General features: G+C 39.5%; 1 protein-coding gene across 2 annotated transcripts in view; it reads right to left on the bottom strand.

Annotated features, from left to right (window-relative positions):
* PREP (prolyl endopeptidase) overlaps positions 1–25793 on the bottom strand; it is a 128772-nt gene that overhangs the window by 65470 nt on the left and 37509 nt on the right. For both annotated transcript variants that reach the window (XM_032275152.1, XM_032275153.1), the window contains exons 6-7: positions 21709–21830; positions 5219–5324 (exon numbers count right to left, since the gene is read on the bottom strand). In XM_032275152.1, the coding sequence (XP_032131043.1) occupies positions 5219–5324; positions 21709–21830 (228 nt within the window). The remainder of the gene's footprint in view (positions 1–5218; positions 5325–21708; positions 21831–25793) is intronic.

Here is a 25793-nt window from a genome sequence, read left to right as displayed (position 1 = left end):
TAAGGCAACTTTTTATATATTCAAAATACGACCAGGCACAGTGGTTCACACCTGAGATCCCAGCACTTTGGAAGGCTGAGGCAGAAAGATTGCTTGAGCCTACATGTTCGAAACCAGCCAGGGCAATATGGTGAGACCCCCCAGCTCTATTTTATATCAAGAAAATAAATAAAATAAAATAGGGTTATTTACAGTAAACTTAGGAAACAAAGTATATACATACTTCAAAAGTAATACTGATTAGAAAGGTTTAGAAAATGTAAGAAAATCTAGACAAATTATTTTCTTGTAAGGTTCAGGATTATTAATTTCAGCAAAACTGCAGGCATGAACCACATCAAGGATCACAGGAGTCAAGACTCAGCTGTCTTTCCTACTGCAGAACTAATAAAACGTCATGCTAGCCTGGTGTCTTTAATGATACTTTGATACTTCTTCACTTTTGACTTTAAACAAGCAACAGAATAAGAGAAGCAAAAAATCTTCTGCTCACATAATACACAGAAGTGAAAAAAAGAACCCATCATTCTCAGGGCTCAATAAAGGACCAAAAATTTAATTAAAAAAAATTTAGGAAGCCACAGGGATAAAGATTCAAAACACTCAGAAGTCAGTAACAGTTGCAGAGGAAGGACAGCTTATCAAGCAAGGCCACCTGCGCACAAGGATCCCTAAAGGGAACGTCATTTGAGACAAGCTGGCGCATACCTGCTGTGAGTTCAACAGGAACTGTTCTAGGTGCTGGCAACTCCATGGGGAACAAGACAGGCAACATCTCTAATCTCATGCAGCTCACAGATCCTCACACAAAGTGTTTTTGTATATAGAGAAAAGGAAATCAGAATGGGGGAAAGGAGGAGAAGGAGCAACTCTTGAGAGAAAGGTATCTATCAAAAGTACAAGGAGGGCCAGGCGCGGTGGTCCACACCTGTAACCCCGGTACTTTGGGAGGCTGAGGTGGGTGGATCACGAGGTCAGGAGATTAAGACCATCCTGGCCAACGTAGTGAAACCCCATCTCTACTAAAAATACAAAAATTAGCCAGGCATGGTAGCATTCGCCTGTAGTCCCAGCTACTCAGGAAGCTGATGCAGGAGAATCGCTTCAACTTGGAAGGTGGAAGTTGCAGTGAGCTGAGATCGTGCCACTGCACTCTAGCCTGAATGACAGAGCGAGACTCCCTCTCAAAAAAAAAAAAAGTACAAGGAAGCCTGGTAACCCCTGACAGAGACATCTCTTCTCCCAAAGCAAGAAGGTAGTAACTCCATACATTTCTCCAGTAAGCCAGTGGAGAAGAGGACGTGACTGTTGGGAGAGGATCTGCTTAGCTGTTCTGAAGTTCTGAAGAGCTTTATATACAAGCTTCAAAAGCCCAGATGACAGGCCTAATTCCATTTCTACACAGTGGTGCATAAGGTGAGTCATGGAAATTACCTGTTCAGAAAAGGTAAGAAGGAGCAATTGCCAGCCTCAACTGCAGTTACTGTACTAGGTAAAGGATGTGATCCACAGCTTGCAACAAATGTGTTCATATTCTTAAGTGAAAATGCTGCAAATGTAAATGGCAGAAATGAGGTTCTCCAGAGAGTCAGAGAACAACAGAGAGAACGCTCCCATAAGGCAGCAAAAGAACAGAAATCCACACTGACTTGACAAAATGAATCTAGTTTCAATTCATACAGACCTCATTTAACTTTCAAGTTGCTAAGATATTTTCTATCCTGCTGTTATAGTTTTGTTCTCCCTATGTGCTGTCTTTTTAAAAGATATTAAATTGCCATTGGCCTTTTTTAGGGGGCTTTTTGTGCTCTCATTTCAAAATGCACAAAAGGCAGGTTTTTTTGGGAGACACAGATGACGGTAATGCCTCCCAAGAAAACCTGCCCATGTGCATTTTGAAATGAGAGCACAAAAAGCCCCCTAAAAATGAGCCATATAAATGAAATTATTTAGTTCTCAAAAAAGACAACTGAGTGGTATCTTAAATATATAAGTAATTAATTTATACAAAAATGTTGATAATTCCCCTTGGCTTTAAGGGAAAACAGATTAAAATCCTAGCAGAAAGGCTTTAGGATATCAAAAGGGGTACAGATTTTAGTAATATGATATTTGAGGTTTCACAACGTGGATTGAGTTTTCAGGCACCAGTTGTTCAGGTCTAAGTCAGCTAACATTCAAGTTAACCAGTGCATTTAGCATTTAAGTTAAATGTTAATTATTCTTCTTTTAGTGTAAAAAGGGTAACAAAATTGGGGAAGGGGGTTAAAAAAAAAAAAAAGCAAAAAAGATCCTAGGAGTTAGTAGTGGTCACCAACTGGGCATATGCACCTCTGAATTTTCAATTATCAGCCTGCACAATTAGACATGTTCCCTCAGTCTCCTCTTTTGTGATTATAAATCTGGCTTTGCAGATAACAATTTGAAAATCTGTATTTAGAGCAGCTTTGAATCTGAAGACAGACTCTTTTTGGGGGGAGGGGGGTGTCCTCAATCTAGTTTTCTAAGCTACCTAAAACTAAAGTACGGTGATTCTAAATATTCCCCTTTCAGGCAAGGAAGAAGGAATACTTGAGAACCCTCTGTATGCCAGAAACTCTGCTAAGGACTTTTCTTTGCATTTTCATTATTTCTCATAATTCCCTATGAAGTAGATATTATTTCCTTATTTGTAGACATGGAAATATTAAGGGAGAGAAAAAAAAACTTTACCAGGGTAACCAGTTAATCTAGTGGCGGAGCTGAGATTAAAATTCAAATCTGATTTGAAAGGCTATGGTTATTGTCCCAATATAGCCAACTGTAATTAAAAGGAACTATTTTTTTCTTAATTTAATGATCCCTATTTCAATCTGCCATGTCTCCCCTTTTATAGACTAAATTTACTTAATCTCTTCAATAGTAAAACAATCACACACACAATACTTGTTTTTTTAAAGTTATCAATGATTCAAAATGAAACCAGTGATCAGTTAAAAAGCAAACAAGTCAATCCTACGCAATTGACTTTTGAACCTAAGAGTGAAAACTGATATCCATTTGATCAACAGCTGCAACTGTCCAGAGCTTTCAGAATCCCAGGACCACCATTCAAAAGACTAACTACTCTGAAGTTTATGTTATCCACAAATATAAAGCAAAGCAATCAGCAGCTTCAAATCCACCTATCTTATGTTATTCACTTCACATTCTGCTTTCTGGTCCACAGAATATGACATACTTTGCCAAATGCTTCACTGAAGCCCAAACACCGATCAGTTTAATAGCCTCATGAAAAAACAGAATCAGTTAGTACCATTAGACTTGTTTGTTCCATATGGTTTTCTATGCTCACTGTGATGGTCTTTTTGCTATCAACTTGGCTAGGCTAGGGTCCCTTGTTAATCAATCAAACACAAATACAGGTGCTGCTATGAAAGTATTTTTGTAGATGGGATTAAGGCCCATAATCCATTGACTTGAATGAAGAGGGATTATCCTGGATAATCTGGGAGGGCCTGAGTCAATCAGTTGAAGGCCTTAAGAGCAGAGCTGAAGCTTCCCTGGAGCTCTGAATGGATCACAGCCAGAAAGCGTTTCTTAGATGCTCCCCTTTTTTCTTCTTCATGCTCATTCTTGGTTACAGTAACCAGAATTTAGTTTCTGAGAGCCTAGTGTCCCTCTGTACTGTTTTCCTTCTGGAATCCAAATCTCTTGAGTACTCTCTTCTCTAAATGCTAACACTGCAATAATAAAATAGCAGGGTTGAGGGGAAGATAAGAACTGAGAGGTTAGGGGAAAACAAAGAGGGATTCTGTGAGTTTTGCCAGCCCTTGAAAGTTTCATTCAAAGTATTATGATCCCTTATTAAAGTGGATATAGCAACAGTCCAGTATATAAATATGTGGATGGAATTTTCTCTATATTTGGAACGTGTATGCAGAATAACAGCACCATAATATCTGATGTCACTGATTCTCTCAGGCTCAATCTTAAAAGGTTTGCTTAGTTCTATGGAGAACTATGCTTGCAACTCAAGTGAACGATTCCTGGGTGGTGGTTTGCCTTGACAGAGAATGCAAACACTTTCTTGACACCAAGATCGATGTTGGTGTCAAGAAACCAGCTTTTCTTTTTTCTTAATAGAAAAAAAAACTTAGTTTTATTAAATGGATAAATACTTAACTCTAGGAAAAAAGTTGCTGACTTCGTTCTGCTATATGTACGAATGGTGCTCTGTAGTATCTAATGTTAGGGCGCACATCTTGCTCAGAGAAGTTTAAAAATGATGCAATGCTCAATCAGACATATTTTCATATCACAATATAACACAGATTAGAAACTAATGAGGTAAATACATTATTAAAGAAATGCACTTAGTATTTTGAAAATCTATGTCAACCCTCTCTAAGATATTTTGTATTAACTAGATGATGATGTAATTAGCTTAGTATCTTACTGGGGTGCCAGCGCATCTGATAGGATTTCTGGGCCTGGGAATTTTCAGCATAGTAAATTGTGCAGCTGAAAAGTTTTTGTGCTTGATGATAGTGCTGGTAAGATGGAGATGATGGAAGAGAAAAACATTTAAAATGAGGCATCTCCACCATTTGTAACTGGCTGGTTCTATGCTTATCATGATACGTAAAGCTCTGGCAAGCAAATGTAGGCTGTTATGTTCCTGAGTACTGAGGGCCACTCTGCTGATTACGTTAATCTAGCCAATTCTCCTTGGTCTAATAACCCTTGCCTGTGACAGTTTGCAACATTATGCCTTTTTTGTTTGTTTTAGAGACAGGGTCTGTCTATGCTGCCCAGGCTGGTCTCCAACTCCTGGCCTTCAGTTGTCTTCCTGCCTCAGCCTCCTGAGTCCTTAGGATTGTAGGTATAAGGCCACCATGCCCAGCTGCACCATTAAATCTAAATACTTATAGATCAAAAGGGTCAGGTTCTCCTTCACGCTCTTCATGTGCAATACTCACAGGATAATTTTACACTATGTGCAGAAAGTGTGGCTAATCCCAATCTATGGTGAAAATGGTAAAGGCAACAGTTTCATTCCATTTTCCCTCATTTTATGGAATGCTAAAAGAATATGAAATAAAATACTAAGAGAAAAACAATCAGATGGACTGATATGAATGGTAGAATAGGAAAAGGTCTTGGGAAATCAATAGACCAAAATAATTTTTAAATGAAGTTTCTTGGAATAATTATCTTTGTCTGAAAAATAACTCACCAGTGATGCCATTGGATTCCTGCTGTAGGTCACAGTACCAGAGTCGGTTTACTGGATCACATCCCTCCCTTATTGATAACAAGACATAGCGGCCATCATCTGATAACTAAAAAGGAAAAAAAATAGCCCAGGGGGCTAATTAGAATACATTTTTGGGAGAATATTTTTGAATATTAAATTTAAAAATTAAGGTTAATTTTCAAAGGCAGTGTCTCTGCCCCAAACTCATGATCTGATAAGAAAGTTATCTGAATAAAAACACAAACACCACTTTTATCTTATTTTACTCATAATAGTTTAACAAAACACAGTGAATTATTTTAGTTGAAAATATCAGTAGAGGTAACTGAATGTCATGACTTCAAGGTAACTTTTATTTGAATTTCTATTTTTTGAACTGAAAATATGTGCAATCCAGCATTCTGAATATAATATCCTTGACTTTAAAGTTTCCTCATGGGTCACATAATTTAAAGTTTGTTGTTCTCGGTAAGAATTAGCAAAAATGGGTGTAGATGCAAGAAATTCACTTTGGTCCACAATGGTCACATTGACAAGTTTCTACTGAACAACTGCATATGCATATTTTTAGTCCCTTCCATCGCAAGATCTCAGTAATGAAAAGTCTATGCTCAGAGACTTTCCTTTTTAGTATAAAACAGCCGACTCTTAGGTAGCAAAAAGAATCCTGATAAAAAAATCTAATATGAACATATATTATTATTCTGAGTTCACAAAAATTGATATGTGATATCAAACTATATATATTCTTTTGCAACTAATTTTTTTCAATCAATATGTTTTATAATTAGTCCATGTTGATATGTATAAATCTAGTTCACTCATTTTAACAGCTGTACATTATTACAATCTAGAAATATACCACCATAGGATCCATCATCGTGCCCACAAACATTTAGATTATTTTTCTTACTATTACAAATAATTCTTTAGAAAATTTGTTGAACATGTTTGTGACCTAAAATGCTTCCCAGTGTATATAATGAAGTAAAACTGCTCAGTGGTAGGAGATGCACATATTCAACTCTACGAGATGTTGCCAAATTATTCTCCACAGTGGTTGGTACCAACTTACACTCTTACTTAGCAGTACTGTTTGAAAGTTCCTTATTATGAGGGTTAATTTTAAATGTCACCCTGGCTAGGTCACAGTGCCCAGATGTTTGGATGTTATTTTAGATGTTTCTGGGAAGTTTTTTTTTTTTTTTTTAAATAAGATTACATTTAAGTGAACAGACTTAAAGTGGATTACCCTCCATAATGTGAGTGGGACTCATCCATTTAGTTAAGGCCTTAACAGAACAAAGGCCAACCTCTGCTGAACAGGAGGGGTTCAGCCAGCCAACTGCCTTTGGACTCAACTATATCTTTTCCTCGAGTCTCCAGTCTGTGGGTCTACCCTGAAGCTTTGGGACTTGCCAAGGCTCCACAATCACATGAGCCAATTCCTTAAACAAATCCTCTCTCTCTATGTATACATACACATATATACAAACATCCTAGTGGTTCTTTTTCTCTAGTAAACACTAACACAATAGCTGTTATTCTTTCATTTGCTCCTTCAGTAAACATTTGCTAAGCAGCTATTTTGTGCAAGACATTTTTCTAGGTGTTAAAGACACATCAGTAAACAAATCGGGAAAAAATGTTATATCTATTAAGGGAGAGGAATACATAAATAAGGAATTATGCAGTATATTATGATAAATGCCATGGAAAACAAGAACAAATCTGGGTAAGGGAGACAGGATGTGGTGGGCAAGCTACAGTTTTTTTTGTTTGTTTGTTTGAGACTGAGTTTCGCTCATCACCCAGGCTGAAGTGCAGTGGCACAATCTTGGCTCACTGCAACCTCTGCCTCCTGGGTTCCAGCGATTCTTCTGCCTCAGTCTCCTGAGTAGCTGGGATTACAGGCACATACCACCATGCCCAGGTAATTTTTGTCTTTTTAGTAGAGACAGAGTTTTACCAGGTTGGCCAGTCTGGTCTTGAACTCCCGACCTCAGGTAATCCACCCGCTTTGGCCTTCCAAAGTGTTGGAATTATAGGCGTGAGCCACTGTGCCCAGCTGAGGCTGTGGTTTTAAATATGGCAGTCAAGGTAAACCCCATTAAGAAGGTATCTTTCCACTGTTTTCTGACTTGCACTGTTTCCACTGAGAAGTCTGTGTCATTTCTTATCTTTATTTCCCTATACGTAATGTGTGTTTTCTCCTCTGGCTGCTTTTAATATTTTGTTATCTTTGGCTTTTTGAACATTGATTACTCTGTAATGGGCTTTGATGTAGTACCCTGCTTGGGATTAACTAAGCTTCTTGAATCTGTGGATTTCTGTATTTTATCAAATTTTTTACATTTTTGGTCATTTGTTCCTTGTGTACTTTTTGTCCCCCACCCCTATTCTAGAACTTCAAATACGTAATGTTATATCACTTGGTACTGTTCTACAGGTCAATGAAATTGTGTGCATTTTTGTTTTAGTTTTTCTTTGTGGTTTAGTTTTAATTGTCCTGTCTTCAAATTTTGCATTTTCTTTTATAGCATCTTAACTAACTGCTGCTAAGCCCATACAGATAATTGTTCATTTCAGAGTTTTATTTTATTTTCTCTAGAAAATCTGTGGTTCATTTTTATATTTCCTATTTCTTTGTTCATTACATTAACAGTAAAGATCTCAAAAAAGTATTTTTTATGATAGCTTTTTATAAGTCCGTATATGTTAATTCTACTCTATATTATTTCTGGATCTGCTTGAGACAGCTGTCATTGAAGGTTTGGTGTGGTTCTTGCAGTGAATTTTACTGCCCTACCTTTCTGATGACTAAATCACTACAACTGACTTAACCATCATTTATGATTGATGTAAGGTGGCTCTAAACACTAAGCTGTAAAGAGTCTGTCTTTATTTAAAGGACAAGAGAACAAAAGTATGAAGAGCTATCGATGCTGCTTTCAGTTATATTAATAAGACTATAATTGCGAGGTTGCTGATACAGGATGGTTTAAGAATAAGGTGGAACTAAAATTCTGAACAGTTTTGTTAGCCGTGCATATTAAAAGCATAAGGATAATAAAATGTGGAATTCCCAAATCAATCAAAGAAGGAGAAATACCATACAAAGAGGAAAGAAAGGGATGGCAAAATGAATATAAGGTTCAAAACTAAAAATGTGGAAGCCATACGTCAACAATAAAAATTAATGGATATGGAATAGTTTTTAGATTGGTTTCTATTGACTATTTTTCCTCATGGCTATATGCCACATTTTCTTACTTCTTTTCTAATGACTTTCCTTTTTAACTGGATTCTGGACTTTTGAACGTTGTCTGAATTTCTTTTACTTTCTGGTCTGCCTGTAAAACATTTTACAGCAGTTAATTTGTTGGCAGATCAGCTTGATCCATTTAAGACTTGTTTTCAAAGCTTTGTTGGGTAAAGTATACAGCACTACTGCTAAGGCATGGCCTCTCTAATTGAATATCCTGGGTGTTCAAAGTCGTTCCCCTCTGACTGGTCAGAATGTGAAAGTCTCCCTCCCAGTCGTTTTAAACCTTTGGGAGCTGTCAGCTTACAGCCCCCTAGTAGTTGTTCTTAGCTTGAATTATAAAGTGTCAGTCAGCATACACATTGCTTAATAGCCAAAAACATAAGTAGATTCCAAGGAATCTCAGAGGCAGAAATCTCAAGGCAGATTTCTGAAACTCTTAGTGGATAGCTCCCTCCTTTTGTTACTCTGCCCTGAAAACTCCAGTGGCTTTAGTCTCCCCCGTTTCTGATCTTTGAATCCTTAGTTCAGTGAGACTATAAAACTCTGAGCTCCTCCTTGTGACAGAGGCCAAAAAATACCTCCAGGAAGAAAGCTGGCTGACTGTAGGACTTACCTCTTTCCTGGATCAGTCTGGGGTGGCCTACTGATCAATATCTGAAAACAGTTGCTTTGTCTTTGCATAGTTTTCTAGCTGTGTACAGCAGGAAGACTAGTCCAGTAACAGTTATACCATCACGGCCAGAGGCAAAACTCTATCATTATGTTTTGAACAAGTCTCTTACAAATGAACAAAATTTGAACAAATCTAGTCTTTAAAATCCAATCTAAAAATTTGTATTTTGTATCCATTAATTTTTATTGTTGACATACTGGCTTCCACATTTTTAATTTTGAACCTTTTATACATCTTGCTTTCACTTTCTTTCCTCTTTGTATGGTATTTCTTCTTTGATTGATTTGGGAATTACACATTTTATTATCCTTATGCTTTTAATATACATGGCTAACAAAACAGTGTTCAGAATTTTAGTTCCACCTTATTTTTAAACCATCCTGTATTATCAGCAACCTCACAATTATAATCTTATTAATATAACGAAAGCAGCATCAATAGTATTTCATGCTTTTGTTCTCTTGTCCTTTAAATAAAGACAGACTCTTTACAGCTTAGTGTTTAGAGTCACCTTACCTCAATCATAAATGATGGCTAAGTCAGTTGTAGTGATTCAGTCATCAGAAAGGTAGGGCAGTAAAATTCACTGCAAGAACCACACCAAACCTTTGATGACAGCTGTGTCAAGCACATCTAATGAGTTTTTCTCAGCATTTCTGACTGTGCTAAATAGCTGGAGCAGTTTATACTTAATCTAAAGCAGGAAATCCCATGGTACATTGCTGTTACAATGCCAATTAAGTCAGTCCTCTTCCTTATAATTCTCTTCATCACAATCCAGAGACATTCCATAGCCACTAAAATTTGTTAAACCGGAAACAACGTTGAATTTTCAAATGCTCAAGGTCTCAAGTCTCAAAATCATTTGTAAGTCACTGCTGCCCCAAAGCATACAGATTAGAAATATGCCTCCTTCCACTTAAATTTAATCCACACACACTTAGCAGCCCCACACTCAGACTATTGATTTTAAATTTCAAGGCAATTTAAAAGACAAATTTTGGAAATAATTGGAAGGGGAAGACAAAATCCTGTTGATGTGGGAGACATGTGACTGTTAACAGAATAAAGTCATTTTCCTGAAAGCCAGATTTTTTTTTTTTTTTTTTTTTGAGACGGAGTTTCACTCATGTTACCCAGGCTGGAGTGCAATGGCGCGATCTCGGCTCACCGCAACCTCCGCCTCCTGGGTTCAGGCAATTCTCCTGCCTCAGCCTCCTGAGTAGCTGCGATTACAGGCACGCACCACCACGCCCAGCTGATTTTTTGTATTTTTAGTAGAGACGTGGTTTCACCATGTTGACCAGGATGGTCTCGATCTCTTGACCTCGTGATCCACCTGCCTCGGCCTCCCAAAGTGCTAGGATTACAGGCTTGAGCCACCGCGCCCGGCCCTGAAAGCCAGATTTTTAAAAAAGAAAAGTAGAAAAGCAGGCAAGCCAAGAGTCCATGAGGCCTTCAGGGAACAGTTTGAATTCAGGTTCAACAATACTATTTTTTTTTTTGTTTTTCCTTTAATCGATATGATATCCCAGCTAGAACTGTGCTCTCCAGAAGCAATTAATCTGATTCGCAAACATGGATTTTTTCTTTTTCAAAAATACAGCAATAATGTTAGCCTGACCAATTTTGAAATGATTCCTAAATTCACAAATTCCTAAATTTGTGCTTTCAAGGCTTCTTTCTATTTTAAATCTTTATTATTTTAGCCAAATTTTCCTTAAGTAAAATGACTTAACTTCATGAAAATCTACCATTTATGTAAATAAAACATTAACAAAAACAAAATTATAAAAATTACTATAAATGAAACACTTACATTGCTGATATTAAATCCACTGCTTGCATTCCAAACAATATCAATAGACATCAAGGCTAAAACTCTACCATTTTCATTACAGTCAATTATTAATATGTAGGTTACTTTTACAGTCTACTTCCGCAAAGTCATCTGTTGAATTATATTTACAGTATTGATTACATATAATTAGAAAATGCTAATAAAGAAGAAAGTACTAACATCTGTATTAATAAACATACTTGGACACAGGAAAAAATCCAGATGTACAGAGAGCGTGGTATTCTACAGATGGGCTAAATAACATTTGGTCATTCACTGATACTAAGCTTTTCATTTTCCATAAGCATACAAAACCTGAGAGTTTATTTAAAAAAAAAAAAAAAGCCAAAAGCCACACCCCCACGCTCCTTCTCTGGTGGGTGGCAGAAAGGCATGTCTCCTGAAGGTGGGATGAGCACTCATCTCCAGGCTTTAGGGACTAATTCACTCTTTCCTCTTGCCTTGGCTCAGGGAATAATTCACGCTTCCCCTTTGCCTTGGCTACTTTTTCCTGCCACGGTTTCCTCAAATTTAACTTTTCTTTCCCCTAGAGTAGAATCGAGGTTCTTAACAAGGTTCTTAATGAAAGGGGAAAGTTACTAGGCTTGCATTTGGTTAAGGGTACTTGGACATGCCACTAGTCATTGTAAAATGGATCTTCTGGGTGGTCCAGCCCAGTTCTCCAGAAGAGCCAACTACTACAAGCTCAAGGGCAAAGGTTTTTGATAAAGTGCCCAGGGTGGATAAGGTTGGACACAGAGACTATCACCAGAAGTGGCTGATCTTAATTGAAAAATCTCAGTCCACTTCCCATCCTCAGCCAGCTTCTCATCTCCCATATCAAAGACACAATTTAACACCAGCCATCAACAGCTGCAGTCCACTATTCCGGGCAGTCACAACTGGGGTGTGTATTCCACCAATATTTATCAAGGGTCTACAAAGTGCCGGCTGCTGAACCAGGCTCTGGCACATACAGATCAATAGGCTAGGACCTTCAAGAACTCATGCTCAGGTGGGAAGGACAGAGTGATAGATACAGACACACACAGAAAAAGCCATGTTATAGAACATTCACAGCAATAAGTAAAAAGTATGATGGTAGTGCCAGAGAGGGGCATCTACGGGGTGGTAAGCTGGATGGAAAAATAAATTCTGGGAAGGCTTTGGGGAACTGATAGCCCTTACATGATTATTAAGAAGTAGGATTCCCCTAGTTTCTTGAAATTGTCTGTGCTTAAAACTCAAAGGTTATACAAGTTTATGTTATCTGGTACAGAGAGCTATGTCTAACATACACTCAAGTACATACGTTCATTCTCAAGTTTATATGTCACCGACAGACATCAGCATGTGTAGTGGATGCTGTGTAGGCTGCACTCTGGGGCTGAAGCCCTCATTTCCCAGCTGATGGGTGTTGGGGGCAGACAGCTCTCGGATGAGAATCTCTCCAGGTCTCATCCTCAAGTTGAAGACACATCTCTCCCAAGGTCATGCATTCTTTTGGGTTCATCCACATATGACAACTGGTTAATGTAGGTTTATAAAGGCTCGGACCCCTCTCCCTCCTGTTAAGACAATGCTGAAGTGCTCACCTAGCTTGAGGGTTCCTATCGGATTGTCTGACACCTCTGTGATGATTGCATCACAGTTCAAGTTCTCCCTCTGCTGCCTTTGCTCGCCATACAGGCAGAGATTTTGAAATCTCTCCCTTCAAACTTCCAGTACACAAATTTCTATCTCAGACTCTGCTTCCCAGGGAAGCTGACCTGTGACAGCATGTAAGACAACGATAATATCCTGTAAATATGCACTGTGTACAACAGCACAGCACACAGCTACTGTTCTTTCACTCAGTGTCCCTGGCAGCCCCAACAAACAGTTCACTTCTCTCTGCCCGAGTTCTGAATCAACTAGAAACAGAACAAGAGTCAACAGATGGAGAACTGAGATCTCAACTTTACTGCTGAATAAAGTACACACTTAAGAATGTGGCTTAGTGCTGTGAGGCAGCTAATCTGTGAACTCCCAGCCTCTCTCATGTCTAGTCATTGAGAAACCAAAATTCAGTGAAATTTCTTGATAGCGAGGTCAGAAGAACGGAGAAAAAACGTGTTCCCCTTTCATCTTAGTGGTTTCCGACCTTGGCATATTTTATGCTAGCCTACGGATACCTCTTTAAGTCCTGGCTTCCACTTTTGAAGATGGAACCCAGTAACAGCTATCATACTAATTTACATTTATCAAAAGGTAGAGCACAATGTATGGGGGTATCGTATTTTATGGTTTCATAAAAAAGAAGCCACGTTAACTCATTAACAATTCTACTTTGGCCGGGCACGGTGGCTCAAGCCTGTAATCCCAGCACTTTGGGAGGCCAAGGCGGGTGGATCACAAGGTCAAGAGATTGAGACCATCCTGGTCAACATGGTGAAACCCCGTCTCTACTAAAAATACAAAAAATTAGCTGGGCATGGTGGCGCGTGCCTGTAATCCCAGCTACTCAGGAGGCTGAGGCAGGAGAATTGCCTGAACCCAGGAGGCGGAGGTTGCGGTGAGCCAAGATCACGCCATTGCGCTCCAGCCTGGGTAACAAGGGCGAAACTCCATCTCAAAAAAAAAAAAAAATTCTACTTTGTGTATACTGTGGTACTAGGCTACACTAAGACAGTCCAAGAAAACTCTCACTAGACATAGTTCAAATTGTTAGAGTATGTATTTTATACTTTACTCTGTTAGGTTCACATGTACTTGTCTGACACAGAGTTCACAACACTTAGCATATTCAGGAATAGAACTCCTACAAAACCACAGAATTTAGAGGGGTAAGTGGCAACCGGAGTACTTTGCAGGGAATCTAGTCCCAAATAAATGTTTTTATAAAATGTCTTCAGTTAATGCCTCACCTAGGTGTGATGGTGATTCACTCAGACCAGTCTTGATCAAGCTACTCCACTTCACAAGGTCATGGGCTCTACCATTGTGTCATCTGAGGACTTCACACACACACATACATGTATATACACATATGCACACCATATATGTATAAGTCTTCAGGATAAGTGTGAAATAGATACTAATATCTCAATATGGCAATCTCTCTGGAAAAATGGGTATATATTTTAAACAATAAACCTATATTATTATTATTAAAATGAATCTGGCTATTTTCAGTCTCAATACCAAACGATTTGAAGAATCCCTGAGCTTTCCAAATGACCGAAATAAACAAGCCTTTCTTCATATTGAAACCATTAACAGAAAAGCATTAAATGTTTTAAACTTCCAGTAATTTAACTATGTATGAAGTAATTTGTCCTTAAAAGCAACAGAACACAAAACCTAATATTTATATATACATAGAATATGTGGACTTATATCAAACATATTTTTAAAGAAAAACTCAAAAGCTATTTTATGCTGGAGCAAGTAAACTCCAGTAGTGAGGTGGCGTATTAAGCAAATTTCCATGGCCATGACATTTCTTTAGTAATTTATTTTTTCCTCTTAGAACCTAACAAAAAAAAGGTGAAGAAAGTTTTTTCATTATTTGAATCTACACGCACTTTCAAATTGAGGAAGGTATTTTCTTTTATATGTTGTAATAAAAGAATTAGTTGCATGTAAAAAAAAGTATTCTAAAAAGCAGTGACGCTTGAAATTGTCCTGGAAATTAACAAAAGGAGTAAAAATGTATCTTAATAGCTTTGAGAGTTAATCATGCCACTCTCAGAGCAGGAGACTTTACCAAATTTATTTTATATAAATCTTCTGAATTCCTTTCATAATAGTTTGAATCAGAGTAACATCCCTTTAATATTATTTTCCCAACACTTAGGAAAACTTTTAAAACTAACCACCTACAATGATGACGTTTCATATATGAAACTCATTTATGGATTTGTAATAAAAATAAAGAGGCAATGCCAGTAACAGACATAAAGGGGAGCCATAAGCACAGATGAGTGTGTATTAATAATTTTAACAAAGTTACCCAGCTTTCCCAGTACAGTGTGGTACTACAGCAATAGAATAAGAAAAGAAATCAATCCAAATACTGTATGATGTGTTGCTTGGTATGCCAGAAACAGATAAAACAGAAAATTCTAAGAAAACAAAACACATACAAAATAAAATAGCGTATGTCTCGACACGTACAGGCACTACTGTTTCTAAGTTACCTGGTTGTTTGCCTGGTTGATAAATTTGGTTATTCAAGAATCTACTGTTTGGGTCAGGTGTGGTGGCTCATGCCTGTAATACCAGCACTTTGGGAGGCTGAAACGGGTGGATCATTTGAGGTGAGGAGTTCGAGACAAGCCTGGCCAACATGGTGAAACCCTGTCTCTACTAAAAATACAAAAATTAGCTGAGTGTGCTGGCAGGCGCCTGTAATTCCAGCTATTCGGGAGGCTGAGGCATGAGAATTGCTTGAACCAGGAGGCGGAGCTTGCAGTGAGCCAAGATTGTGGCACTGCACTCCAGCCTGGGTGACAGAGCGAGACTCCATCTCAGAGAAAAAAAAAGTATCTACTTTTGTCTTATTTTCTCCTTTGCTGAGCAAAACAAGCGTTCTGTGAGAAAAGTGAGTGATCAACAAATCCAACATGTGTACTAAAAATGACTCTCTCCTGCAGGATTGTTTTACATATGAAGAACAGCACAGCCTTCTTGCTTTACTCACATCCAGTTCTCTAGTTTGGCTTCCTGATTTTTCTGCCTTCCCACCCATGCTGCTGAGATTTTCCTGTGTGCTAATCAGCACAGTGAATATTATCATGTAAGGCAGTGCTAATGAAAGGAAAAAGAGTGGTGGACACAAGGCAAGGGCTTACTAAGTGTTCGGGGAAGAAATGTATGGACCGTGCCAACTGTGAAGAGGATTACTGAGCAGTTACTGGACCAAGTCAAAAACAGACAACCCTCAAGGGGCAGGCGAGGCAGAGATCCCCCCCAGGAACACCAGTGGACTTTTCTGTGTCTGTTGGTCTTCATGTGCACGAACTTCCACAGGGGATGTGGGAAGAGTATGGAAACTAACATTCACTGTATTCCTACTATAAGTCAAGCAGCAGGCAACACACTCTATATGTTAACGTATATGTAACATGCGTGTTTTTAATTACTGGGGATCACAGGTGAACATATAAAAATGACTTGTGAAGATATGTGACAGATATTAAGATTCCGGATTACTTTTGGGAAAAAAAAAAAAAAAAAAAACCTTTTCAAGAATTAGGTATAACAGAAATAGGTTCTCAATACAGGATTTAGCGAGATAATCACAAAGAAGCAGGGCATTTTCTTCTTAATCCTTTCTAAAGGGATGATGCATTTTCACAATCTTCATTCTAGAGCACCCTCTGCTGGGAACAGTGCTGCAAATGTTTGATTTCTTTAGGATTTTTTCCCCCCCAAGTGCTCACACTTCACTTTAAAACAGAGCTTTGTGGGAGTTTTTTTGTCCAATAGAACACAGCAATTTCTATCCTGCCATGAAACTGTCCTTCAAGTAAAGCCTCAAAGTCAATATTAAATAACTGGCATCCCTGCCCATCAAAGCCCAATGCCAGCTGTTTCGTGTTACACCCGGGGGCACGAGGGAGCTCCTGCTCCTGAGCTCCAGCATTCTGGACATGTGCAGGAAGTGTGGGCAGCTGCCTGAGGTCCCTGGCTGTAAGTGAGGAGGGCAGTGAACACAGCCTGTACTTCCAGGATAGAGTTACCCATGGATAAGCCTTCCTCTGGGTCAAGAGGTCCCCAGGAAGCTACCAGGAAGACAGCTGGCCTCAAGTCATCTTGAAAGGTCCCTAAGGAAAAAAAATAAACAAGGTGGAGGAAGGAAAGAGAAGTCTGAATCTCAAGGGAATACTTCTGGGAGCAAAAGCTTTGGGGGCAGGCAGGTTGTGCAAAAGGGCAGCCAGAGAGTTTACAACCCATATCAGGGAACAGCAAAGTACAGAGATTCCTAAAATTGAGGGGATCTCGCTACAAAAGGATGGCATAAGGAGAGCGAGAATCTGGACACACATCCTGATTGTAAGCAGCCAAGAAAGACCAAAAATGACAGACCAACAAACAATTCCCAATAAGCAAAACTCCCATTTCCCTTTTCTTACTTCTCCTCCCTGCATCCTACTGGGGAAACTAATAGGATGAATATGCAAGGAGAGGGGCTTGGCAAACGTGAGCTGCGTAGAGGGCAAAAGCATGTAAATTGGAGAGAGCGATATTTTGTTTTGGACTGCAATAACCTCTAACAGCAGTTCCAATACCGAAAAGTGTCCGAAAGCAAGGAGTTCTGCCTGGTAGAAGGAAGTCATCCTGGGAAGACACACTGTCACAGCGTGACTGAAGGTAACAGTGGGGAAACTAAAGCTGCTTCCTGATTGGAACTTCCTGAGATCTGTCTGATCAAGGCAAGAAAGACCTGTCCACACAGGAAGGCAGAGGAGGTATCTGTGAAGAAAGGAGATAAGTCACGAGGAGATTGCATCTAGAATATAAAGAGAAGTTCGCAGTGAACTTGGACTGCAGCAGCCAAAGGGGAGGTGGACGGCAGTGAGCCAGAGAAATCTGCACATATCCACATGCACAACCAGCCTCTGCCCAGGGGGTTCGTCCACCCACACCCACAAGACCCGCATCCTGCTCCGTGTCCTGTTTCTCTCACACCCAGCAGCTAAGTTCTCTCCCAAGAGGCTAAGAGATGCTGTGATAAATCCTCTGTCCAGTTTCAGAGCTGAAAAAGCCCTGGAGGAAATACAAGAAATGAACTTGGACAGATTAAGTGACTTGCTCAAGGCCACAGACAGAACTAGAATAAAAATTTCTGTTCCAGTACACTCCCCTCGCTATAACACTGGCTCTCTCATCATAGACACTATAAAATGTGTTATCAAAATACTAGGTTCTATGACTGTAGTAAAAGGAAGTACTTTAAAAATAAAAGCAACAAATGCAGCACATGCCTTTGGTACATGGTTGTAAAGAAGACTATGGCTGGGCACAGTGGCTCACGCCTGTAATCCCAGCACTTTGAAAGACCAAGGCGGGCAGATCACTTGAGGTCAGGAGTTCAAGACCAGCCTGGCCAACATGTTAAAACACTGTAAACTAAAAATACAAAAATTAGCCGGGTATGACGGTGCAAGCCTGCAATCCCAGCTACTTGGGAAGCTGAGGGGAGAGAATTGCTTGAACTTGGGAGGTGGAGGTTGCAGTGAGCCGAAATCACGACACTGTCCTCCAGCCTGGGAGACAGAGCGAGATTTTGTCTCAAAAAAAAACAAAATAAGAGGACTATTGCTTTTCTCTAAGATGCAAATCACTAAATAAAGGCTGTTGAGAAAGTGCCTCACTTCCGATGAATAGCCTGAGTGCTAATGTGTCCACCAGCCCTGGGTGCTTCTGGCCCAGCTGGTTCTACAGTGTACCTGCTTCTTAGACTCCTATGGCTTTATCACACTTCTTGAAGGGCACAAGAAATTCACACTTCAAGATTTTTTTCATGATCTAGATTTTTCTGAGTGAAGACTTGGAAATGGACCATCAATTCAGGTTGGGCCTAAGGCTTCTGACGTGTCACACCAACAGAACTCTAGAATTCATGTTTAAGTGACAAGAGTACTCCGTCATGTAGCAAGATGGTCCTTTTGCTCAGAAGATCATACACAGCTGGGTTGGGAAAGGAGGAAGGAAGGAGCTCACCTAGCCAGCCAGACCTGCCTGATCAACCCTGGTAACTGGTGGGATAACACCAGTCACAACAAGACCACCCGCATAGCTGGATTACTGCTTGAGGAAAGTCTACACCCACTTTTTGTTTACAGAGCCCACTAGTTTTCTCATAGACTTCCTCTGCATAATTCACTAAATGGGGCCCTGATCCAATAAAGATCAAATATAAAGGACTCACTTTATATTGTTCCTTTAGCTTTTTTTTTTTTAAGCAACTTATTATTTCTGTGCAGTAGAGATGCATCCCTTTATGTATTGCTCTTTTTTAAAGTCACTACTCTTAGGCCGGGCGTGGTGGCTCCCACCTGTGATTCCAGCACTTTGGGAGGCCAAGGCAGGTGTATCACCTGAGGTCAGGAGTTTGAGACCAGCCTGGCCAACATGGCGAAACCCCGCCTCTACTAAAAATACATAAAGCATCATGGCGTGGTGACCCATACCTGTGTAATCCCAACTACTCAGGAGGCTGAAGCAGGAAAATTGCTTGAACCTGGGAAACAGAGGCTGTAGTGAGCAGAGATCGCACCACTGCACTCCAGCCTAGGTGACAGAGCAAGACTCAATCTCAAATAAATAAATAAAATAAAATAAAGTAATTACTCTTATTTTTATGTGCCCTTTCCTCTTGACCAGGGAGACAGTGTGCATGCATAGTGGTTAAGAAGATACAGACTGTGGCCCTAACAGACCCAGCAGGCAGTTCCAACCATGGACTTGCAAGATAATCACCCTGGTAGGTATTTTATTTTCTTTATGCATTCCTTCCTGCTCAAACAGTAGTAAAGATTGTATCAGATGAGTTACGTAGAGTGTGCATCTATTGAAAGAATGGCAGAAGGATCATCTAAACTACTTAAATTTGCTTTTCTTTTTATTTGCCTAGGTAGTAGAAGCGACTACACATGTTTAATGCATGTGATGTATTTCCACCGTATTTGTAAACAGTAGCTGCTCACAGCAGCATTACTCATAACAATGCTGTGGAAAGCAATCCAAGTGTCCAAGGATGAATGGATAAACAAAATATGGCACACACATATACTGAAATATTGTTCAGCCTTAAATAGGAAAGAAACTCTGACACATGCTGCAAGATGGCTGAAGCTTGAAGATGTTAGGCTTAATGAAGTAAGCCAGTCACAAAAAGACAAATACTGTAAGATCGCATGTATATGAGGTACCCAGAGCAGTCAAATACAAAGGGACCAAAAGTAGAATGGTGGCTGCCAGGGGGATGGCAGTGCTGGGTGGAGAGGAGTCAGGGAAACAGACAGTTACTGTTCACAGGGTGGAGTTTCTGTTTTGCAAGACGAAAAAGTTCTGGGGATCGATGAGGATAATGGTTGCATAACAATGTCAATGAATTTAATGCCACTGAACTTGTAAGTTCACTTAAAGTACACTTCACTGAAGTACAGCTTAGAAAAAGTTATTATAAGGGTCAATTTTATGAGAGAGATATATAATCTAATTTTTTGGTAGCATATTTATCTTAATTGTATTTCAATCAGATGAAGGTAAAAATGTATACTATTTCATATCTATGGTACACAGAAGCGTTAGGTATAAGGAGAAGCTGTAGAAGACAGAAAACTTTGCAGAAACAATCTCCAAATGGATCTTAGAAAAGCCAGTAAAAACAAACCTATGAGAAAAATGGCAATAGTACTGCACAAGAAAAGCTGGCAGAGTGGGAAGTTAGATGCTAAAGAGAAAACATGAAAAACGGACACATTTTAGAGTAATAAAATGTCCTATATATTTATTTTCAACACAGTCTACTAAAATCCAGCAAACTTTTTCTATAAAGGTCCAGAGACAGTCCATATTTTCAGCTTTGTGAGCTATATGGACATCTGTGGCAATTACTCAACTCTGCAGTTACAACTTGAAAGCAGGTGATAATGGGTACGGCTGTGTTGCAAAAAAAAAAACCTCTTATTTACCAAAATAGGCAGCAGGCCAGATCCAGTCCAGTGGCCATAGTTTTTTTTTGTCAACTTCTGGTCTAGAAAACCCAAATAAATAAATGAAAGAACAATCTGGAAAACAGAAGATCAATTCCCATGGAATAAAATACCATAGATTCCAGTTTTGCTCCCCAAAGAAGTAGACCTAGGAACACAGTTAAAATTTAGAATGTCCCTTCCTAACAAACTGCTAATTGTTTTTCAACAGAAGAGGTAAGTGTCTTGATGAGCTAAAAGTTTGTAGTAGATTCCTCATTCCCATTAAAAATGAAATAACATCCCACCCATAACAAAACATTCAGAATGCTTCACTAACAAGAAATGTTTCTTAGTACTCCGAAATGAACTAACCAGGGCCAAAGTCTTACTCCAGGTATCCCTAAGTTTCTTCAGAATTGATTCTCAAAATACAGAATAAACTCTAGGCCAGTAACTTAAAAACCTAACACTTCAAGAGGTTGGTCCCTGCTAAGATCCCCAAGGAATGTATGAATATTGATGAGAAAATGTCTAAAAGATACTATTTTAAGGTAAAAACAAGTAAATAATATGTATGAAAAGAGCACAGTTGTGTAAAAAAGGAAAAGACACACACTCTCTTTTCCCCATATTCTCACTTGCATATACAGAGAAAATTCGTGGAAGGCTACTACCTTCACCTCTGAGAAGCAGGATTCTGAGTAAGGAAACATTCATGTTTTATCTTACTAGGTACTTTTATAGTTTTTACTATAAGTAAAATTACTTTTTTACCCTCAAAGTATTACTTGTAATATTAAGAGTAATAGGTTTAGATTGCTGTTAATAGGTTTATCACCTCCATTATTAAGAGTCAATGTGAATACCAATATTTTTAACAAAAGAATATTCACTCATGGGACTTCTATCACCCATTAAGGTCACCACATAATAAGAATATTTTTATGCACATCCATGAAACACAGTCTTTGAGGGTAAAATTTCACAGCTGTACAATACCTCCGCTCCACCCATCCATTTAGGTTCATCAGGAAACTCAGCACACAAAACATCTTCTGACTGATCGGTTCCCAAGACATGGTAGTAGAGCTTTTGGTGGAGATTGGTGGATGTCTCTGTACCTGGCGGATTTAAAAACGTACACTGAAATGCACTTGGCAATTTTAAGAAAATCAATTCCACCCAAATTGCAGAATGCTAGAAACATTTAAAAAGTTAAGTAGTTGGTTGCAGGATATAAGGTTAACATATAGAAATCAATTTCTTTCCTATCTACAGCAATGAACAAGTAGATTTTGAAATTAAACACAATCTGTTAGCACCTCCAAAAATGAATCTTTACGTATAAATCTAACAAAATACCTGTAAGATCTATCTAAGGAAAACTGTAAAATTCTGATGAAAGAAGTAGAAGAACTAAATAGATGAAGAGCTAGTCCATGTTCATGGATAGGAAGACTTAATATTGTCAAGATATCAGTTCTTCCCATTTTTGTCTATAGATTAATGAAATCCGAAACAAAACACCAGAAATATATTTTGTGGATTGACAAACTGATTCTAAAGTTTATACGCAATGGCAAAATATACTGGATAATCAACATAATATAGAAGGAGAACAAAGTTGGAGGACTGGCACTACCCAACTTCAAGATTTATCATAAAGCTACACTGATCAAGATAATGTGGTATTAGCAAAACAACAAACAGATCAATGGAACAGAAGAGAGAGCCCAGAGACAGACCACATAAATACAGCTAATTGATCTTTGACAAGGGAGCAAAGGCAGTACAATAGATCAAAGGTATCCTTTTCAAAAAATGGTACTGGGACAACCAGACATCCACAGGCAAAAATATGAATCCAGACAAGATCTCACACCCTTCACAGAAATTAACTCATAATGGATCACAGACCTGAATGTAAAACATAAAACTATAAAATTCCTAAATATACAAAGAACTCAGCAATAAGAAAACCAAAAACCCAATTAAAACCTGGGCCAAAGCCCTTGAAAGACACCCAACCAAAGATACAGAGATGGCAAATAATCATATGGAAAGATGCTCTATATCATATATCATTACGGAAATGTAAGTTAAAACATTCAGATATGGCTGGGTATGGTGGCTCACACCTGTAATCCTGCACTTTGGGAGGCTGAGGTGGGTGGATCACCTGAGGTCAAGAGTTCAAGACCAGTCTGACCAACATGGTAAAACCCTGTCTCTGCTAAAAATACAAAAATTATTTAAGTGTGGTGGTGTGCACCTGTAGTCTCAGCTACTTGAGATTCCGAGATAAGAGATTGCTTGAACCCGGGAGGCAGAGGTTGCAGTGAGCTTAGATCATGCTACTGCACGCCAGCATGGGCAACAGAACAAGACTCCACCTCAACAACAACAAAAAAATCAGATATAACTATACATTTATAAGAATGGCCAGAATTCAGAACCCTGATAGTACCAGATGTTGGCCAGGGTGTGGAACAAGAAGAGCTCTCATCCATTGCTGGCAGGAAGGCAAAATGGCCTAGCTACTCTGGAAGAGTTTTGGAGGATTCTTACAAAACTAAACAGATTCTTAACCAGATGATCCCACAAATCATGCTCCCTTACCCAAAGGAGTTGAAAACTTGTGTCCAAACAAAGACCTGCATACAGATTTTTTATAGCAGTTTTATTCATAAGTGCCAAAACTTGGAAGTAACCGAACGTTCTTTCCGTAGGTGAATGGATACACTATGGCACATTCAAACAATGATTATTCAACACTAAAAAGAAATGAGCCATCAAGCCGTGAAAAGGCATGTAGGGAACCTAAATGTGTTATTAGTAACTGAAAAAAAAGCCAATCTGAAAAGGCTACATATCGTTTTATTTCAATTACAGGACACTCTAGAGAAGACAAAACTATAAAGAAAGCAAAAAGATCAAAGATTGGGGTGAGAAAGGAATAAATCGTTGAAACAAAAAGGATTTTTAGGGCGGTGAAGCTCCTCTGTATGATACTACAACCCTGGATACATGCCACTATACATTTATTCAAACCTACAGAATGTACAACACCAAAATCAAACCCTAATGTAAACCATGAACATGGGTGATAATGAGGGATCAATGTAGATTTACCAATTAAAAACAAATGTACCACTCTGGTAGGAGATGCTCACGATGAGACGTTATGAATATGTGGGGGCAGGAGGCACATGAGAAGTCTCTATATTTTCTTCTCAGTTTTGCTATTAACTTAAAACTGTTCGAAAAACTAAACTTTATTTTTTAAAAAGTTAAGCATCAGCTGAGTATCAACCTGAAAGTAATTCACTCATATTTGTTGATTTTGGAGACTACTTTGAGGCTGAACTTCATTTCATGATGATGATGTACCAGGCTTTCAGGGCAAGGAAAAAAAAAAGGTAAGATACTACCATAATGTTAAAAAAAAGCTTTATGGCACTTAAGTGACTGTCATTGAGCTTTCAGGAATACTGGTAAGAAGCACATGTTAGGAAGTGCTTAGGTTTATTTGTAAGGTTCTCATCACAGCCTGAGAGGCTACAGAGATCCTCTCAACAAGATGGCAGAAAAATTACAGCTAGAAGATGATGTTGGCTTTCTTACAGCTATCACAATTACCTATCATTATTATTTTGTGCCACTGAAAGCTGATGGTAAATAATAATTTGTGTTTTTTACAAGTTAACATAATAACATTGCATCTAACGTGAATTAGCCAGTTATACTTTTCTGTCTCCCAGAACGTGGCAATAACTAACATTTTCTGACATACAATTTGAGGAGAGGATCCAAGATGGCCGTTTAGGAACAGCTCAGGATTGCAGCTCCCAGTGAAAGCACAGAGGGTGAGTGGACGCCGCATTTTTATTGCCCATAGACTAGGAAATTCCCAGGCGGAGGAGCTCCACAGTCGCCAGCGCGGCTGTTTCGGCCAGTGTGGCTGTGCCGGCCAGCGCCGCTGCTTTGCCCTGCGCGGCTGCTTTGTCAGCGCCCTGGAGCAGCGGTTCTCCGTACAAAATACACCAGTCCGGGTGCCCTTTTGGCTGGTGATTGGAGCCACGGGAAGTCGCCCATTCGTCTGTTTAAAAAGGGGACTGAGCAGAGAACCAGGACAGTAGATTTCAGGGCAAAAAAAAAAAAAAAGCGCCACAAACCTCAGTGCCGCTGTTTAAGCCAGCGCAGTGAGTGGCCGCAGGGGAAAACAAACAGACCCCGGCGCCTCTTCAACAGGCGACTGGAACACCAACTTAAAAAAGGAGCTGAGGCAGGGAGCCAGGCAATCAGGCTCGGCTGGTCCCACCCCCACAAAAGAACAGCAACCAGAAACTCTGGATTGAGAGTTTCACAGCAAGCGCAGCTAAACCCGGGACGGTCCAGCTCTGTGGGGGAGGGGCGTCCGCCATTACCGAGGCAGCCTGCCAGGACAGAGGTAGTTGGCCAATGCCGAGGCAGCCCGCCGTTGCCAAGGCAACCTGCCACAGCAGCGAGACTCCGCCTCAATAGAGGCAGGCCACCATCGCCAAAGCAGTTCTAACTACACCCATATAAACAGGACTGCAGGGAAGTTCACTCGGCAGCGGGGCGGAGCCCACAGCAGCTCAGCAAAGCCTCTATAGGCCGAAAAGAAAAAAGAAACTCATAAATAAAGCCCTAAATCCCTGGGACAGAGCACCTGGGAACAAAAAGCAGTTTATGAGTTCTGCTGCAGCAGACCTAAAAGTACCAGCCCAGCAGCTCTGAATGAACAACAGAGCTCACAGCTCACCATTTGAGCTCCTATAAAGAAGAGACCGTCTCCTCAAACAGCTTCCTGACCCCTATATATCCAAAGAGACACCTCATAAAAGACAGATCAGATTGACACTAGGCGGGTATCCTTCTGGGACAAAGATAGCAGAAGAAGAAAACTGGTAACAACCCTTACTGTTCAGCAGCTGCTGCAGGTGAACCTCAGGCAAGCAGGGCCTGGAGTGAACCTCAGCAGACCTACAGCAGAGGGGCCAGACTGTCAGAAGGAAAACCAAGAAACAGAAATAACCTCATCATCAACAAACAGAACGTCA

Source organism: Sapajus apella, unplaced genomic scaffold (assembly GCF_009761245.1).
Source record: "Sapajus apella isolate SASKATOON/1434 unplaced genomic scaffold, GSC_monkey_1.0 scaffold6, whole genome shotgun sequence".
NCBI classification, from domain to species: domain Eukaryota; kingdom Metazoa; phylum Chordata; class Mammalia; order Primates; family Cebidae; genus Sapajus; species Sapajus apella.
The sequence above is the reverse complement of the archived record's forward strand: the minus strand, read 5'-3'. Positions and strand labels throughout refer to the sequence as shown.